At 44.9% G+C, this 21049-nt stretch overlaps 1 protein-coding gene across 1 annotated transcript in view; it reads left to right on the top strand.

The window, feature by feature from the left end:
• The window catches only part of LOC141110998 (L-amino-acid oxidase-like), a 56575-nt gene that overhangs the window by 16714 nt on the left and 18812 nt on the right, over positions 1-21049 (top strand). The window contains exons 3-4 of the mRNA XM_073602882.1: positions 5434-5543; positions 5799-6000. Coding sequence (XP_073458983.1) covers positions 5434-5543; positions 5799-6000 — 312 coding nt within the window. The remainder of the gene's footprint in view (positions 1-5433; positions 5544-5798; positions 6001-21049) is intronic.

Below are 21049 nucleotides of genomic sequence, written 5' to 3'. Positions count from 1 at the left end.
GTTTGTTTTGTTTTTTCAGCCTAATGATGGCTTGCTTCACTGATAGTGACAACTCTTTGGATCTCATATAGAGAGTTGACAGCAACAGATTCCAAATGCAAATAGCACACTTTTATCTGCTCCTTGTAAATGGGATAATGAGGGAATAACACACACCTGGCCATGAAACAGCTGAGCAGCCAATTGTCCCATTACTTTTGTTCCCTAAAAAGTGGGAGGAGGCACATATACAAACTGTAATTCTCACACCGTTCACCTGATTTGGATGTAAATACCCTCAAATTAAAGCTGAAAGTCTGCAGTTAAAGCACATTGTGTTTGTTTCATTTTGTGCATAGAGCCAAAAAGATTAGAATTGTGTCGATGCCCCAATATTTATGGACCTGACTGTGTGTGTGTGTATATATATATATATATATATATATATATATATATATATATATATATATATTAAACTGCCTGCACACCACTAACTAACCTGCCTAATCTAGCTCAAGTTCTCTCAATCCCTCCATGTTATCACACTACATACGGCAGCCTTGTAAGCAGCCTTATATAGTGTGGGGCGTGGACTTAGCCCCCTAAACCATGATTGGTCGAAGGCACCCTGGCTTTTGCCAATCATGGCTCTCCCAGCAGATTGCGCTGTGATTGGCAAAAGCATGCAGGTCAGGTGCATGCTTTGGCCAATCAGCAGCGGTCAATGCACTGCGATCTCTCAGTGCATTATGGGGCACTCTGCGGTGCTCGAATTTACCGCAAACTCCCCATATGTTAAGTTTGTTTGCGGACAAACACCCGATGTTCTGCCTGGTTAATAACATTTCTCACAAAGCCTGGTATAGAGCATTTCTCACAAAACCTGGTATATAACATTTCTCACAAAGCCTGGTATATAGCATTTCTCACAAAGCCTGGTATATAGCATTTCTCATTGGTCTCCCCTTCTGCTTGAGTCTGTCACATGGCTACTTAAAGTGTAAGTTCACCTTACAGAAAATTCTGTAAGGTGAACTTACACAGGTCCCCCTCCCATTGCAGTCTCATCTGTGACCACCAGTGCCGTCTCATCTGTGACCACCAGTGCCATCTCATATACAGCTATATATACCCAACCTTCCTTCCTGTATACATAGACCTTCCTCCATCATCACTGACTGCAGATATACATAGTTTGTCCTGTATACAGCTATATATACAGTAGCAGGACAAATGATGTATATCTATAGTCAATGATGATGGAGCTAGGTCTCTATATACAGGAAGGAAGAACATGTGGGTATATATAGCTGTATACACTACTACACAGATAATATACACACATTGTGAGTACATCTGTCCTGGGTAGTGTATAGCTATATACACCTACCTTCTTCCTTCCTGTATACAGGACAGATGTACTCACAATGTGTGTATATAGTGTATACAGCTAGCTACTGTATATATACACATGACATCCAGGCATGCAGGGTTCTCTTAATATGAGTGCAGTCCCCCTAATCCACATGACAGGAGCTCCCCCATTGTGAGTACACTGTTCCTGCTCAGGACACACAGGGGCCCCCCATTAAATGAAGTAAAGCCCCCACACACATACATACAGGGTCTGCTACCCCCCATGTTCCATGACACATGTTGCATTGCTTTTACCCGCTTTGCACTCATGTTCACCATTGATGGTAAACAGGGATCAGTGTACACAACTGTGACAAGAGGGGCTACTGGCTCTACCCCTCTTGCTCCAGCAGACATTTTATTCTCCAGGCTGTACATCGTACTCCCCAGCATAGCCTGGACTTCAGGGGGAGATAGGTGCAGAGCTGAGTGACAGGGCAGCAGGCAAATCGGCTTCCAGCTGCATTTGGGTAAAACAGCACCCAGCCAGACCTCTTGCTGGGAACTATACAGATAGCAGTGTGGGAGAGACACATCGCTGTTCTCACTGACATGAGGGAGATGAATAATACAAGTCACAGTCACACATGCAGCCCTATTTGCCGGCGGTGCTGTGAACTTATGCTGACCCCTGCCCTGAGTTCTCTCACTGCTGGTTCTGGAAGTGCTGGTGCCGCCTCCTCCTCCCCAGACTGTCTCTGGCTCTTTCTCTCTTTGCAGTCTGCACAATGTGCCAGAGTCACACATGCAGCCTATTTGCCGGTGGTGCCATAGTTGCCAACATTGTAAAAAAAATTTTAGGGACACTTTTTTGGCTGTAGGCGGAATCTTATTATAATTAGGGGGCGGGGCATGCATTTGTGGGTGTGGCATGGGGGTACGCGCCGTGGTGGAAAAATGGGCGTGGTTTAGGCAAAATAGTGGGCGTGTCTTGAATGGGCGTGGCTCAAAGGGGGTGTGGTTAGCGTCTGAGATGAATAAGGATGGAGAGGGAAAGGGGGGAGAGGGAAAGGGGGGAGAGGGATGGAGGGACAGCAGCCCCAGATCCTACACAACAATAGAAATATGTGTATTCCAGAAAGTTTAACAATCAGCAGATAAAGATACTCACAACACCTGGTGTTAGCACTTCAATCATCCCGGCACCATGGTTGTTATGGTGTCAGGATGATTGAAGTGCATTATTTCTATTATTACATTGTAATATAAAATAAAATCATTCAACTCACTATAATGCCGAATCAGTGGGATCCCTGCCACGTCACCTGCCACCAGCCGTCCGTCCTTGCATCAGGTGCCCCCAGCAGAGTCCGCCCTTGCATCAGGTGTCCCAGCAGAGTCCATCCTTGCATCAGGTGCTCCCAGCGGAGCCCCCCTTACATCAGATGTCCCCAGTGGAGCCCCCCTTACATCAGATGTCCCCAGCAGGACCCCCCTTACATCAGATGTCCCCAGCAGAGCCCCCCTTACATCAGATGTTCCCAGCGGAGCCCCCCCTTACATCAGATGTCCCCAGCGGTGCCCCCCCTTACATCAGATGTCCCCAGTGGAGCCCCCCTTACATCAGGTGTCCCCAGCGGAGCCCACCTTACATCAGGTCTCCCCAGGGGAGCCCTCCCTTACATCAGATGTCCCCAGCGGTGCCCCCCTTACATTCCCCAGCGGAGCCCCCCCTTACATCAGGTGTCCCCAGCGGAGCCCTCTTACATCAGGTGTCCCCAGCGGAGCCCCCCTTACATCAGGTGTCCCCAGCGGAGCCCACTTACATCAGGTGTCCCCAGCGGAGCCCCCCCTTACATCAGATGTCCCCAGCGGAGCCCCCCTTACATCAGGTGTCCCCAGCGGTGCCCCCCTTACATCAGGTGTCACCAGCGGAGCCCCCCCAAATCAGGTGTCACCAGCGGAGCCCCCCCTAAATCAGGTGTCACCAGCGGAGCCCCCCCTTACATCAGATGTCCCCAGCGGAGGCCCCCATTACATCAAGTGTCTCCAGCAGTGCCCCCCTTACATCAGGTGTCTCCAGCGGTGCGCACCTTACATCAGATGTCCCCAGCGGAGCCCCCCCTTATTTCAGATGTCTCCAGCAGAGCCCCCCGCTTACATCAGATGTCCCCAGCAGTGCCCCCCCTTACATCAGGTGTCCCCAGCAGTGCCCCCTTATATCAGGTGTCCCCAGCGGAGCCCCCCTCACATCAGATGTCCCCAGCGGTGCCCCCCTTACATCAGGTTACTAGTAGGTCTCCGCCGGCCGCGTGGTTATACAACCCCCGCCCCTTTCCATAACAGGTCGGAGCGAAGCAGGACGGGGGGGTAGGTGGGGCGGGGCAGAACAGGGCGGAGGGTGGGCGGTGACACAGGAGCTCCATCTAGCCGCCCAGCCATATTCCTGGTGTTCCTGGTCTTCTAAAAAATGGCGGCCGGTGGAGACAATGTCTCCGCCGGCCACGGACCTCTAGTGGCGGCGGCAGAAAATCGTAAAAAAACGGATTCCTCGGGACATTTCCCGGGAAACAATAAAATCAGGAAAATAGTCTAAATCCCGGAAATGTCCCAGGAAATTGGGACAGTTGGTAAGTATGCGGTGCTGTGAACTGATGCCGACTCCTGCCCTGAGTTCTCTCACTGCTGGTTTAGGAAGTGCTGGTGCCGCCAGGCTGTCTCTGGCTCTTATTCTCTCTGCAGTCTGCACAGGACCAGTCCGCTTACTCCATCCATCCCCCCTGTCCTCAGGCTCAGAGGAGCCTCTCATGCGCTCCTCTCTCTGAATCCACTGCACGCATGCACACGCACTCCAGTCGACTCCTCCCCCTCTGGCCGGGAAACCAGAAGTGATGTTAAAGCACCGCCCACTGTCCTCTCCTCTGGTGTCCTCCTGTCCCAGTCGACTCCACCCCCATAGTAATGCCCACTGTCCTCTCCTCCGGTCCCCGCCTCGCAGCCAATCCTAGCCACTAAACACGGGCAAATCAGCCAGCTGATTGCAGGCTGGGAAGCTTCCCATAGACCGCTGCATGTCCGCCGCCCGGTCACTCTTAACCACTTCACCCCCGGCCCACAGATCGCAGCGTCGCTTTAACTGACAATTGTGCGGTCGTGCGCAGTGACTCCCAAACAAAATTGACGTCCTATTTCCCCACAAATAGAGCTTTCTTTTGGTGGCATTTGATCACCTCTGCGGTTTTTGCGCTATAAACAAAAAAAGAGCGACATTTTGAAAAAAAACGCAATATTTTTTACTTTTTGCTATAATAAATATCCCCAAAAAATATATAAAACATTTTTTTTTCCTCAGTTTAGGTCGATACGTATTCTTCTACATATTTTTGGTAAAAAAATTGCAATAAGCATTTATTGATTGGTGTGCGCAAAAGTTATAGTCTACAAAATAGGGGATAGTTTTATGACATTTTTATTTATAATTTTTTTTTATACTAGTAATGGCGGTGATCTGCTATTTTTATCATGACTGCGACATTATGGCAGACAGATCAGACACTTTTGGCTCTATTTTGGGACCATTCACATTTATAGCAATCAGTGCGATTAAAAATGCACTGATTACTGTGTAAATGTGACTGGCAGTGAAGGGGTTAACCACTAGGGAGCTGCAGGGGTTAAGTGTGTCCTAGGGAGTGATTCTAACTGTGGAGGGGGGGGCTGGGCTACGTGTGACAGGACACTGATCAGTGTCAGTGTCACTAGGCAGAACGGGGAAATGCTTGTTTACATCAGCATTTCCCTGTTCTTCCTCTTCGTGAGACGATCGTGGGTATCCCCACGGACATCGAGTGCGCGGGACCCGCGATCACACTCACGGAGCTTGCGGCGGGTGCACCCACAATGCCGCATCTTAAAGGGCAACCTGCAGGTACGTTAATATTCCTGTACGTGCCCTTCTGCTGACGTATATCGGCGTGAGCCAGTCGGCAAGGGGTTAAAGTGACCTTTTTTTAAAAAAAAAATTTTTTAGCTTGAGGGGGCGGCGCCTGAGCGCCCCCTATGGACAGGCAGCCACTGACTCTATCTTTTATACTTCAGGTGACAGTGCTGGAGGCCAGTAACCGCATAGGAGGTCGTGTACTGACTTATAGAGATCCAGAGGGCTGGTATGGAGAACTGGGACCCATGCGTATTCCTCCATCTCACAGGTATTTATAAAAAGCTCTTTTATATTGATTAAAAAAAGATTTTATTTTACATATAAATTTTCATCTTTGTTTCTTTCGATAATTAAAAACTAAGGCTGACAATTCCTAGAGGATTCAGATTTTTTTACATTAAAAACTCACACTATAGAATGTTACACTCTATCAATAAGTGCAGAGAGTCCAGATCTTTCCCAGAAAGTGTTATTAACCTTAGTATGTAAAATTTGTAAAACGTGCATTTGTTAATTTTTACAGGCTTATACGGGAATTAATTCATCAGTTTCAATTGCAAATGAACCCTTTCATCATGTCTAATGACAACAATGTATACTTGTTCAATAACATAAGACAACTGCAAAAGGATGTTGATAAGATGCCAAACCTGTTTGGGTTCGCATTGACCCCTGAGGAAGAAGGAATATCCGTTGATGATCTATTTTTAAAAGTGGTATACAAGGTAATCACTGTGTCTCAGAAAATACTATGTCCCAGGTACTGGTACACTGTCATGGATAGCAGGGAGCTACTGGTCGTATCTAGGCGTTTTGGGGCTCTTGGGTGAAGAGATGTGATGACAGGAGTACAGTGTAAATCCAGGATAGAACAGAACAGGAGAGCATGTGTAGGGTCAGAGTATATACAGTATCTCACAAAAGTGAGTACACCCCTCACATTTTTGTAAATATTTTATTATATCTTTTCATGTGACAACACTGAAGAAATGACACTTTGCTACAATGTAAAGTAGTGAGTGTGCAGCTTGTATAACAGTGTAAATTTGCTGTCCTCTGAAAATAACTCAACACACAGCCATTAATGTCTAAACCGCTGGCAACAAAAGTGAGTACACCCCTAAGTGAAAATGTCTAAATTGCACCAAAAGTGTCAATATTTTGTGTGGCCACCATTATTTTCCAGCACTGCCTTAACCCTCTTGGACATGGAGTTCCCCAGAGCTTCACAGGTTGCCACTGGAGTCCTCTTCCACTCCTCCATGATGACATTACGGAGCTGGTGGATGTTAGCGACCTTACGCTCCTCCACCTTCCGTTTGAGGATGCCCCACAGAAGCTCAATAGGGTTTAAATCTGGAGACATGCTTGGCCATTCCATCACCTTTATTCTCAGCTTCTTCAGCAAGGCAGTGGTCGTTTTGGAGGTGTGTTTGGAGTCATTATGTTGGAATACTGCCCTGCGGCCCAGTCTCCAAAGGGAGGTGATCATGCTCTGCTTCAGTATGTCACAGTACATATTGGCATTCATGGTTCCCTCAATGAACTGTAGTTTCCCAGTGTCGGCAGCACTCACGCAGCCCCAGACCATGACACTCCCACCACTATGCTTGGCTGTAGGCAAGACACACTTGTCTTTATACTCCTCACCTGGTTGCCGCCACACAAACTTGACACCATCTGAACCAAATAAGTTTATCTTGGTCTCATCAGACCACAGGACATGGTTCCAGTAATCCATGTCCCTAGTCTGTTTGTCTTCAGCAAACTGTTTGCGGGCTTTCTTGTGCATCATCTTTAGAAGAGATTTCCTTCTGGGATGACAGCCATGCAGACCAATTTGATGCAGTGTGCATTGTATGGTCTAACCACTGGCAGGCTGACCCCCCCCCACCCCTTCAACCTCTGCAGCAATGCTGGCAGCACTTATACGTCTATTTCCCAAAGATAACCTCTGGATATGATGCTGAGCACGTGCACTTAACTTCTTTGGTCGATTATGGCAAGGCCTGTTCTGGGTGGAGCCAGTCCTGTTAAACAGCTGTATGGTCTTGGCCACCGTGCTGCAGCTCAGTATTAGGGTCTTGGCAATCTTCTTATAGCCTAGGCCATCTTTATGTAGAGCAACAATACTTTTTTTCAGATCCTCAGAGAGTTCTTTGCCATGAGGTGCCATGTTGAACTTCCAGTGACCAGTAGGAGAGAGTGAGAGCGATAACACCAAATTTAACACACCTGCTCCCCATTCACACCTGACCTTGTAATACTAATGAGTCAAATAACACTGGAAAGGGAAAATGGTTAATTGGGCCCAGTTTGGACATTTTCACTTAGGGGTGTACTCACTTTTGTTGCCAGCGGTTTAGACATTAATTGCTGTACGTTGAGTTATTTTGAGGGGACAGCAAATTTACATTGTTACAAATTTACAAACTGTACACTCACTACTTTACATTACAGCAAAGTGTAATTTCTTCAGTGTTGCCACATGAAAAGATAGAATAAAATATTTACAAAAATGCGAGGGCTGTACTCACTTTTTTGAGATACTGTGTATATGTGTATATATTTTATATATATATATATATATATATATATATATATATATATATATACACACACACACACACAGCAGGGCTCAACATTTCAAGTCCTGAGCTACTAGCCAGGCCTTAAGAGTTACTCGCCACCCAACCCCTACCCTGCCCCGCCCCTAATTCCGCCCCTAAACACGCCCTTGTAAATTTTCTCATGAAATGATACTGTTAAATATTTTATGCAGAATTAAGTTACACAAATAATTATTAATCAACTTTAACAATATTAACATAAAGCAGCAGACTCCAAAGTTCACCTTTACATCACAGTCCAAAAAGTTGTCACTTACATCAGAGTCTGCAATATTTCCCCTAACATTATGGTCTGCAATGTTTCCCTTTACATCAGAGTTCCCCCCTTATGCCCGAATCCTTTTCAGTGCTCTTCAGAGAATGGTCCAACAAAAGAGAAAATATCCAGTAAGCAGAGGTTGTATGGACAAAAAATGCCTCATTGATGTCAGAGGTCAGAGGGAAATGGGTAGACTGGTTTGAGATGCTAGAAAGGCAACAGTAACTCAAAAAAGCACTCATTACAAAGAAGGTATGCAGAATACCATCTCTGAATGCACAACAAATCGAACCTTGAAGCAGATGGGCTACAACAACAGAAGACCACACCAAGTGCCACGCCTGTCAGCTAAGAGCAGGAAACTGAGGCTACAATTCGCACAGGCTCACCAAAATTGGACTATAGAAAATTGGAAAAATGTTGCCTGGTAAGTAGAGCTACACGATTCTGGCCAAAATGAGAATCACGATTTTTTTGCTTAGAATAAAAAGATCACGATTCTCTCACGATTCTCGCGATGTAAAATTTTTCACATTATACAAAAAAAAATGGGCTAACTTTACTGGTTAGTTTTTTTTTTATTTTTTTAATTCATTGCATTTGAAAGACTGCTGCGCAAATACAGCGTGACATAAAATATTACAACAACCACCATTTTATTCTCTAGGGCAGTGATGGCAAACCTTGGCACCCCAGATGTTTTGGAACTACAATTCCTATGATGCTCATGCACTCTGCAGTGTAGTTGAGCATCATGGGAAATGTAGTTCCAAAACATCTGGCGTGCCAAGGTTCACCTTCACTGCTCTAGGGTGTCTACTAAAAAAATATATATAATGTTTGGGGGTGCTAAGTAATTTTCTAGCAAAAAAAAAAAAATTATTTTAGCTTGAAACCAACAAATGTCAGAAAAAGGTTTAGTGTTTAAGTGGTTAAACTTTTTTCACTTACACACACACACACAGTCTATTCCATTGACAAATTGTTGCAATGTTTATACTTAGTTCAACTGATAAAGAATGTTTGGATTCTTGGCAGACTGCCCAGTTTTTCTCTTCCTTTCTTTTGAGGGCTGTGGCTTCAGAAGAGTGGAGAGAATTCTTTGCATAGAAAGAATTGTGAAACACTTTAATAGAAAGAATTGTGAAACACTTTAGTAAAGATCACGATAACGATTCTTGACGATTAATTGTGCAGCTCTACTGGTAAGGTCAGAATTTGGCATTAACAACATGAAAACATGGATCCATCCTGCCTTGTATCAGTGGTTCAGGCCGGTGGTGGAAGTCTAATGGTATGGGGGATATTTTCTTGGCACACTTTGGGCCCCTTAGTACCAACTGAGCATTGTTTAAAGACCACAACCTACCTGAGTATTGTTGCTGGCCATGTCCATCCCTTTATGACTACAGTGTACCCATCTTCTGATGCTACTTCCAGCAGGATAATGCACCATGTCACAAAACTCAAATCTGGTTTCTTGAACATGACAATTAGGTCACTGTACTCCAATTGCCTCCATAGTCACCAGATCTCATTCCAATAGCGCACCTTTGGGATGTGATGGAAGGGCAGATTCATATCATGGATGTGCAGCCGACAAATCTGCAGCAACTGCGTGATGCTATCATATTGTCAATATGGACCAAAATCTCTGAGGAATGTTTCCAACATCTTGTTGAATTTATGCCATAAAAAATGAAAGCAGTTCTGAAGGCAAAAGGGGGCCCAACCCAGTACTAGCAAGGTGTACCTAATAAAGTAGCCTCCTGGATAGACAGATATATATATATATATATATATATATATATATATATATATATATATATATATACAGTATGTACAGTATATAACACTTCTTCAGACAGCGTGAAAAAGTTCTTTAAAGAATATGTTGCCCCAGCATGTCATATTCCTGATATGTGCCTACTGTACCAGGTACCTGTATTCAAAAGTATCCGGTTCTCTTTGTATTGCTTCCTTTCCCCCTCTCCCACCCCACAACCCACACAGCCATTCACTGGGAAAATCTGTGTACTTCTCTTTCTCTACCCCTAGCTCTCCAAGCCCCTTGCAGCTGAAAACTGAGATCATATGATCACTTATAAAGAGAGAAAAACTAAAAAAGTATTTATAATGTTTTTATACTGTATGTAGCGCACTACCCCTTTAGAAGCTGCTGGTAGTTCATTACTTTCTGTTAGTGTAGCTCCATTACCCTCCCCTGCACGAATGACACAGCAGACAGTCCAGAACAATTGAACATTAAACTTTATTCTTTTCCGGCACTTATTGCAGTATTGTGGTACAAAGTCACTCTAAATAATTCTTACAGATTTGGCATTAAGTGAAGTAAGTCCTGAGAGTACATAGTCCAGATTATATAGAGCCACTCTGAATAACTCTTAACCTGCACATGCTTCCAGTCATACTTTGCAGCTTTCCTTCCTCCTGTTTACTACTACTTCCCAACCGTACAGCACTTCCAAGTATACCCAAAGAACATCACTCTGAATAAAGTTCTTTTGGCCGACTGATTGGATTTTTTCTGGGGTATTAATTCTTTAAGGCCCAACTCCCTGCACAGACTTCTTTATTAACCCTTTTTGAGGTATTGATTCTCTAAGGCCGAAGATCCGCACCTCCTCCTCCATGACCCGCACTTTAACACCTTTAAGTCTCTTGAAAATACTGTTTCCCCGGGTTTCCACTCACTTGTTCTCCGGAGTGTTAATTCTTTAACCACTTGCCGACCGCCGCGCGCCGATGTACGTCCTTTTTGGGGACGGATATCGCTGTTATGGCAGCAGCTGGCTGCCATTACCCCGGTATCCCCGTTTTCGTCTGGCGGTCGGCTACAAGATAAAAGTAGTCTCTGCGGTGGATTCACTTTTATCAGTGGCAGGAGAGGGGGTCCCCCCTTCCGCCGCGATCCGGTGCCCTCCGCCAATTACCGGAGCTGTCGGCAGCGGCGGAGGCCATCGCGTCTGTTGCCTAGCTGTGCATGGAGACGAGACGTCCCACTCGTCTCCATGACACTGCAGGGCGGAAGCGACGTCAAAACCTCACTTCCGCCCATACGTCTTAAAGGCATATTTTTTCAATGTCATTTTTTTCAATGACTTTTTTTTTATTATTGCATTTATTGTAAATATGAGATCTGAGGTCTTTTTGACCCCAGATCTCATATTTAAGAGGACCTGTCATGCTTTTTTCTATTACAAGGGATGTTTACATTCCTTGTCATAGGAATAAAAGTGACACAATTTAAAAAAAAAAACAGTGTAAAAATAAATAAAATCACGTGAAATAAATAAGAAAAAAATGTTTTAAATGCCCTGTCCCGATGAGCTCGTGCGCAGAAGCGAACGCATTCATGAGTAGCGCCCGCATATGAAAACAGTGGTCAAACCACACATGTGAGGTATCACCGCGATCGTTAGAGCGAGAGCAATAATTCTAGCCCTAAACCTCCTCTGTAACGCAAAACATGCAACCTGTAGAATTTTTTAAACGTTGCCTATAGAGATTTTTGAGGGGAAAAGTTTGACGCCATTCCACGAGCGGGCGGAATAGCAACTTCCTCCTGATGGCTCCTCCATCTCTCCTCCCCACATGGCACATTCCCCTCCCTAGAGGGGAGAGTGCCCGAGCTGAACCAGCCTCTACATGCTGTCTTCTTCTTCTCAATCTCCAACCCTAACTCACTCAAGAGCATGTGACCCTAGCTTTTATAACAGTCCCCCTGCCCAAGCAAACAATGAATGGTTCAGAGGGGTCTCCAAAAGCTACCTGCCACTCTTCTCCTTCAGTCCACCCACTTTCCAGAACATTTCAGGGAAAGTGATGGAAATCTTCCAGGGCAGAGTGTAGGTGGCCACACCCTCCTCTATTCCAACAAACCTCCCAACTACATTAACCAACCAGCTTACACCAACAGGGTAAAACACTGGCAATTTTACCTGACACTAATCCTAACCGACTACTTTAGCACACACCTAAGTAGGTGGGCGCTACATACACCCCCCCTGAAATCACAACTGTCCCCAGTTGTGGAAAGGGAATCCACAGACCAGGAAACAGTCCTACCTACCTTCTAACACGAGGCATCTCATATTTCCATACTTTGTGGTGATGTGTGTGTAACATAAAAGAAATAAACATAAATATCTTCACAAAATCACAATTTCAATACTGTGCAATTTCCTAACTATAGGTCCCTATATCTACAGTCAATACAAGAAGAATCAATACACTACTCCCGAAGGAGGAATGTTTTAATTATTCCAGGTCTTCATCTGTAATATCATCTCAGACAGCCATCTTTCCAGAAGATACCTGCAGGAAAAAAAAACACATAGACATACATCCTATTCTGTATTCTATCTACTATTATACAATTCTTGTTGGCATGAGTGACACTACCAGGACTACCATCCCCTCAAAAGGAGTCTGGGGACTCCTGCAGGACAGAGCCTGAGTAGACACGCCAGGTCAGTTACACTTAAGTCCATGAGCCAAATACTTTCTGAATGACTCCAATGGGAGTTCATAACATTTTATTTAACAAAACTAGCAAAGGGACTGACAGAGAAATAGTGTCCTTACTGGCCAGGTAGGCACTGAAGCTGTTGCCCTGTGTAGGAAGTCCATGGGATAGCCCACCCTAACCCAGCTGCGCACTTGCAGTAAATAAAAAACAACTTTAAACATATCTGTGGCGGCTCCTTATACCAGAGTCTTGCTTACAGATAATAACGGGGGTCGGGCAGTCTTTTGCGAGAGTCTCCTGTTCCTTTCACAGATATAGCATAACTGCGGGTGTATTGGCCAGCATTAAGGTCCAAAACTCTGTCTTTGTAAATAGCTCTCCCCAGTTTCCATTCTTTATAAATGTCCTGAAATCGGACCCACACTTCACTATCAGGTGTGCGCTGAGGCCTAGGCACATGCAAATAGTCCCACACCAAATCACCTTCCCATTGTTCCGAGAAGCTTCAACAATATCCATTATCTGTTCAGGAACATAGGGGTGATCAAAACCCCACTCTTGCTCAACCCTCTTTTGAACATCTCTCTGGAACACACGAATCCGGGGGCCTGATAGTCCGTTGCTGATAAGAAGATGCTCCAGGAGAGAGAGTCTTTGTGATTTTAGATCAAAGTCTGATGGGGGGTATGGAATGTTTTATAAAGAGAGATGTGTTCCCTGTATCTCCGGTGGAAGCCTCCACTGACGTAGAGCTTTCTAAGAACAGTTCATCATCCTCACTAGAGTTACCTTCCTCTGGGGACGACCATTCAAAGAGGCGTTCCATGGACCCGTACTTGTCCAGCACTTCTGGTGATCCCCAGTCCACAGCCCGGCCCTTATCTACCCCATCCGGCTCACCCAAGGGATCCCCCTCTATTAACTGCGGCTTCTTCCGGACGGGTTCAACAAGGGGCTTACTTAAACTGACCGGCTCTTCAGGGGATTCTTCCGGGGATTTCCCAACTACACCCACAGTCCCCGGGTCCCTGGCCAGGCCACAGGCTTCCCCAAAAGGTCCTATCTGAACCTCCGTCACCTCCGAATCCCTTGAACCAGACAGGAACGCCTCCGTTGCAGATACAGGTGACACTAGGCCTTCTCTGGCCCCTCCGGTCATCTGTACTTGAGGAAAACAAAGTCCGGTAGTAGAACTAGCGAAGTAGTATCGGACCTCCTGCTGTACAGGTCCCAGGCATGTTAACTGCGTCCCTCAATGTCCACAGCGAGCCCAGGAGCAGACTCCAATTGTAGGCTTCTGACAGCCAGGGCACAACATACAAAGTCTCTCCACACCCTCTACTACTCAAAGCGCCAGTCCTCCGGTGAGTTCCAGGCGGATGCCGGTGTCCATGAGGATTTGGTCCTGCTGATCAGTTGGCATAGCGGAAGTGCTCTGACCATGCTCTGCCACTCGTTGGTTCAGGGCGCGAGGAACTGTAACACATTTTCTTGATGCACCCCAGGGACACCTGGTGGCAGGCACTGAGAATTGCAGGTTACAGCAGCTGTCACTATGTTCACAGTAGAAATGTTACTTGCGATGCCCCACTGTAAGGAACCAACATCTCCCTGATTCCCCGCCACACCTCCCTTGGTGTCCATGTTTTATCCATGGGCTACAGCGACATCCACAACTCCCATCACATTCTGTGGAGCAGGATAATTGTTGCAAACAGTGGCGGTGCTGGCGCTGTACCCATGCCAGACACCTCTGTACAAATGGCAAGGTACCGCCAGCGATGGTCCCTTGAGACTACCTGGAATACAGTCACTGGTTTGCAGATTCTGTCTCTGGGGTTGCTAGGGGTAGCGGACTAACAGAAAAGTAAAATCTCGGTGGGACCTCCATGTAGTGCACTACCCCCGTAGGAGCTGCTGGTAGTTCATTCCTTTCTGTTAGTGTAGCTCCATTACCCTCCCCTGCACGAATGACACAGCAGACAGTCCAGAACAGCTGAACATTAAACTTTATTCTTTTCCGGCACTTATTGCGGTACTGTGGTACAGAATCACTCTGAATAATTCTTACAGATTTGGCATTAAGTGAAGTAAGTCCTGAGAGTACATAGTCCAGATTATATAGAGCCACTCTGAATAACTCTTAACCTGCACTTGCTTCCAGTCATACCTTGCAGCTTTCCTTCCTCCTGTTAACTACTACTTCCCAACCGTACAGCACTTCCAAAGAACATCACTCTGAATAAAGTTCTTTTGGCCGACTGATTGGATTTCTCCTGGGGTATTAATTCTTTAAGGCCCAACTCCCTGCACAGACTTCTTTATTGACCCGCACTCCAACAACCTTTTTGAGGTATTGACTCTCTAAGGCCGAAGATCCGCACTTCCTCCTCCATGACCCGCACTTTAACACCTTTAAGTCTCTTGGAAATACTGTTTCCCCTGGTTTCCACTCACTTGTTCTCCTGAGTGTTAATACTTTAAGGCCAAATCCCTGCACAGTCCTCTTCATTGACCCACACTCCAACACTCTTTTGAAGGTATAGATTCTCTAAGGCCGAAGACCTGCACCCCCTCCTCCATGACCCGCACTTTAACACTCACTTGTTCTCCTGATCAACCGTCCATGTTTGCCACGGAGGGTCGATCACCCAGTCTTCCTCCTGTTTAGTAGTAGAGACTTCCTCCTGATGGCTCCTCCATCTCTCCTCCCCGCATGGCACGTTCCCCTCCCCAGAGGGGAGAGTGCCCGAGCTGCACCAGCCTCTACATGCTGTCTTTTTCTTGTTTTTTTTTTTAAAAACAGTGTAAAAATAAATAAAATCACGTGAAATAAATAAGAAAAAAATTTTTTAAATGCCCTGTCCCGATGAGCTCGTGCGCAGAAGCGAACGCATTCATGAGTAGCGCATGCATATGAAAACAGTGGTCAAACGACACATGTGAGGTATCACCGCGATCATTAGAGCGAGAGCAATAATTCTAGCCCTAAACCTCCTCTGTAACGCAAAACATGCAACCTGTAGAATTTTTTAAATGTTGCCTATAGAGATTTTTGAGGGTAAAATTTTGACGCCATTCCATGAGCGGGTGGAATAGCAACTTCCTCCTGATGGCTCCTCCATCTCTCCTCCCCACATGGCACATTCCCCTCCCTAGAGGGGAGAGCGCCCAAGCTGAACCAGCTTCTACATGCTGTCTTCTTCTTCTCAATCTCCAACCCTAACTCACCCAAGAGCATGTGACCCTAGCTTTTATAACAGTCCCGCCCCTGCCCAAGCAAACAATGATTGGTTCAGAGGGGTCTCCAAAAACTATTAATGAAGAAAAAAGGCAAAAAGGCTCCTGTGCACAAGCGGGTGGCCGAACAAGCGGTGTATGAACACAGGCTTCCCTCAAGGATGGGGGATCCTAGCAAACAACGAGAAAGAATGAAAGAAAGGGCGCTCCGGCCATGTGCATTATCTTTTGGATGAATTTTATTTAAAAAATAATGATAAAAAGAAACTACTTACAAACAGTAGTAGAAGATCTCAAGTGTGTAAAAACAATCTTCCAATCATAGCATGCAGTCAGGGAACAACAGAGCCCACCGGAGGTGCCGGAAAGGCTCACAAAGGTCACTGCTGGATGTCGCGTTTCGAGGGGAACGTCCCCTCTTCCTCAGAGAAATTCAGTGAGTCCTCCTTCGGTATTCCCCTTTTATTTTAACTGTATGCATAAAAGTATGCCCACATGCACCTGCAATCAATCAGACTCAATCATGGAGGCCCCTCCCTTCTATTCACCTAACTAGGTGGGTGTACCAGCAAATAGATAAATGAATACATACATAAATAACTACTCAGAAACTAAAAATAATCCGTAATACATATAATAATGTTGATGGAAATGCAAAACTCTAGAAATTACCATAACAGTAATAATAATGCCCCGTACACAAGGTCGGACTTTGTTCGGACATTCCAACAACAAAATCCTAGGATTTTTTCCGACGGATGTTGGCTCAAACTTGTCTTGCATACACACGGTCACACAAAGTTGTTGGAAAATCCGATCGTTCTGAACACGGTGACGTAAAACACGTACATCGGGACTATAAATGGGGCAGTGGCCAATAGCTTTCATCTCTTTATTTATTCTGAGCATGCGTGGCACTTTGTCCGTCTGATTTGTGTACACATGATCGGAATTTCCGACAACGGATTTTGTTGTCGGAAAATTTTATATCCTGCTCTCAAACTTTGTGTGTCGGAAAATCCGATGGAAAGGCGGGGAGTGAGCTGGCGCCATATTGCTAGAGGCACATTAGGCAGGTCAAATAAACTTTAATATGCAGAAGGGGGAATACTAATAGGCCAATAGAAAGCAATGATTTTAGAGCGCTCAGCAGGAATGCACAATTGCCAATCTGGCAATGATATAAGCAAAACAAAGTTAATATTAATGAAGCGAAATCTTATGCAACCGTGCCTCATATATTAGCTAGTCGCATTTAGGGGATTGGATCTAGCTAGGAATAGCATGTGGGGGGTGCTCAAAAAATGCGCATTAAAACTTCATAAAAAAAAGTGCATTAAGATAATAATAAAAAAAAAAATATATATATATATATATATATATATATATATATATATATATATATATACACACACACATAACAGGGGATGATGCCGAAGGAGATAAACATATGCTGCACTGTATGATAGCAGCGTGCAGTAACATTTGTTAATATATACAACAAATAAATTAATTAATTGACAAAACAATACATATCAATCTTACATAAAACTCCTACATAAATGTATCTCTCTTTATAGTTACTGCAAGCAGCATATGTTGTGAACTAACAAATGTCAAATGGCAATAAAATGACAAGTTTCATGAAATAGAAGAACTTCATAGATGGAATGACAAAAACAGCAGCAATGGTGCTGATGCCAAAACACAACAGAAACATATTAAATTGGTATAGCTTTTGCTCAACATAAGGGAACTTAAAGCCTAACTAAACATACATACAGACATCAACATGATGACCAAAATCTGGGGAGAAAAATCGAGGCCAGAAAGGAGTTGTAAAGTTGTTAAACAATTTTATGGACCTCTGGATCCTCATTGAGCCCCCTAGAGGTCATGCTGCCGAGGGTGAAGATCCAGTAAACTTTGCGTTTGCAAAGCCTCTGGTGCCTTCTACCTCTATCCAGACCTCCTCCTATAAACTCGATCCCAAAGACTCTCATACCAGATGGATCTCCATGGTGGACTTCCTGGAAATGTCGAGGAACCGGATATTTCACCCTAGTGTTGGTGATGTCACACTTGTGCTCACCAATACGTACTCTCATGGGACAAGAGGTGCGACCCACATATAGACGCACGCACGGGCAAATAATGCCATAGACCACATGATCCGTCCCACAGTTAATAAACTGCTTCAAGTGGTGGATCCTGCCATCGCTACCAATTACTGTCTTTTTTCTGTGTGACATGTACTGACATGTACCACAGTTCCTGACACTGCATTTGTAGCTACCTTTCTGGTTGAAGATAGTGGACCACACATTAGTGGACTTATTATAATTTCTCTTCACCATACTAGGAGCTCTCAGGCTTCTTAAATCTCGAGGTTTCCTATACACTATGTTGGGTCTATCTGAAAGGTGCTTACTCAGCACTGGATCATGCTTGAAGATGCCCCAGTTCTTCCTTAAAATGCTCTGTATTACAAAAGCTTTATTCGTGTATTGTGTGGAAAAACGAGTTTGTATAGTGTCTGGACTGGTAGTGGAAGTAGGCCGTGAATCAAGTACGAAAGATTCTTCATATAGATTGGCATATTTGTTAAAGGCAGACTCTACTAGAGCGGGATCGTACCCCTTGTCCAGAAATTTGTTCCTAAGGATCTTGCTCTGCTCCAGATAATCACACTTCTTAGTGCTTGTGCACTTTAGACGGCAGAACTGTCCATATGGGACGTTCCTAATCCATCTAGGATGATGATTACTGTCAGCATGCATAAAGCAGTTGCCACCACTGGGTTTGAAATGTGTCTTGGAGGGGATGTTACCATCTGGATCACTTCTAAGTTCGAGATCCAAAAATACCAGACAATCTTGGTTGATGACATGAGTGAACTTGATCCCAAAGGGGTTGTCACTACAATACTCAAGGAATAGATGTAATTCCTGATCTGTCCCATCCCAAATGATAATATCATCAATGTATCTGGCAAAGAGGACCAGGTTTGCTCCAAAGGGGTTATTGTTCCAGATAAACAATTCCTCCCAATAACCCATAAAGATGTTGGCATAACTAGGGGCGAACCTGGCCCCCATAGCTGTACCCTTAATTTGCAAATATTGCTCTTCAAGAAAAGAAAAATGGTTATGCGTAAGCGGGAACTCTAGGCAGTCCAGCATGAATTTGGCCTGCACAGAACTGAGCGTCCCTTCATCAAAAAGATAGTAATTTACAGCCCTTAAGCCATATATATGGTCAATAAACGTGTAAAGCGAAGCTACATCCAAAGAGAGCCATCTGTACCTAGGCTGCCATTTGTAATTGGATAGGATCTCCAGAATATGGCTGGAATCCCTAACAAAGGACAGGGGATTGGTCACTATTACCTGCAATAAATGATCAATGTAGCAACCCACATTACTGGAGATACTATCAATCCCTGCAATGATGGGTCTACACGTGGGATCCACTTCACTCTTATGCACTTTGGGAATGTGGTAAAAATGCGGGGTCAGTGCATGCCTATTATAGAGGAAATAATATTCATTTTTGGTAAGAACCGCATCGAGTAGAGCCTGATCCAGGAGAATTTTCAGATCTTTAGTATACTCCATAACAGGGTCGCCTTTCAGTTTGATATAGGTGTCCATGTCCCCCAATAATCTCATTGCTTTGGCTATATAGTCTTCCTTATTTTGAATGACCAAACTGCCGCCCTTGTCTGCCTTCCGAATGATGACATCCTCATTTTGTCTGAGGCTCCTGACTGACAACCCCAATGGGTCAGAGTGCTTGTTAAATTTGCTCACTGCAGTGCTCTGAGGAAGAGGGGACTTTACCCTTGAAACGTGTCAGCCAGCAGTGACCTTTGTGAGCTCTTCCGGCACCTCCGGTGGGCTCTGTTGTTCCCTGACTGCATGCTGTGATTGGAAGATTGTTTTTACACACTTGAGATCTTCTACTACTGTTTGTAAATAGTTTCTTTTTATCATTAGTTTTAATATAATTAATCCAAAAGATAATGCACATGGCTGATGCGCCCTTTCTTTCCTTCTTTCTCGTCTCCAACAACTACCTGCCACTCTTCTCCTTTAGTCCACCCACTTTCCAGAACATTTCAGGGAAAGTGATGGAGATCTTCCAGGGCAGAGTGTAGGTGGCCACACCCTCCTCTATTCTAACAAACCTCTCAACCACATTAACTAACCAGCTTACACCAACAGGGTAAAACACTGGCAATTTTACCTGACACTAATCCTAACCGACTACTTTAGCACACACCTAAGTAGGTGGGCGCTACATGTATATATAAAAAAAATTTGCCTTTCATTCTATTTTAACCTGAATATGATGTGTTACAAGGTGAGGGTTCACATATACTGTAAATTTGTTGACACACAATACACTTATATTGAGTGGATCACTTTGGTGACTTCTTTATGGTGGAAATCAGTTTGAAAGGACTAAAATACAAATATTGCGCCCATCTGTCTCGCGTGTGTTAATGATGACCCAACTACAAAGAGGAAATCTCAGCACTAGGGATGAGCTTCGTGTTCGAGTCGAACCCATGTTCGACTCGAACATCGGCTGTTCGATCGTTCGCCGAATTGCGAACGTTATGGGCCGTTCGCGCTAAATTCGTGTGGCGCGTCACGGCCCATAATTCACTGCGGCATCGCAGTGCATTGCTGGCTGATGATTGGCCAAGCATGCACTATGACCCGCATGCTTGGCCAATCACAGCGCCGTCAGTAGAGAGAGCTGTAATTGGCCAAAGCCAGGGTGGCTTTGGCCAATTATGGCTCAGGGGATTTAGTACACACCCCACACTATATAAGGCCGCCTGCACGGCGGCCCTGTGTAGTGTGTGTTCCGGTGTGCTGAGAGATAGAGAGAGAGAGAGACAGTGTCATTTGATTTGAGTTAGATAGATTAGGCAGAACAGTCAGTCAGTTAGCTGCACTTACAGTGTATTGTGTATATATATGCATCCCAGGTGTTGCATATATATATATACACTGTATTCAGTTTAGCTAGATCCGTTCCTGTTATCTTCTATCTAGACTATTTACATTTAATGCAGTGCGTCCTGCTCACAGTGTTCAGCTAGATCCGTTCCTGCTATTTACATTTAGTGCAGTGCGTCC

This window comes from Aquarana catesbeiana, linkage group LG10 (assembly GCF_042186555.1).
Source record: "Aquarana catesbeiana isolate 2022-GZ linkage group LG10, ASM4218655v1, whole genome shotgun sequence".
NCBI lineage: Eukaryota > Metazoa > Chordata > Amphibia > Anura > Ranidae > Aquarana > Aquarana catesbeiana.
The sequence above is the reverse complement of the archived record's forward strand: the minus strand, read 5'-3'. Positions and strand labels throughout refer to the sequence as shown.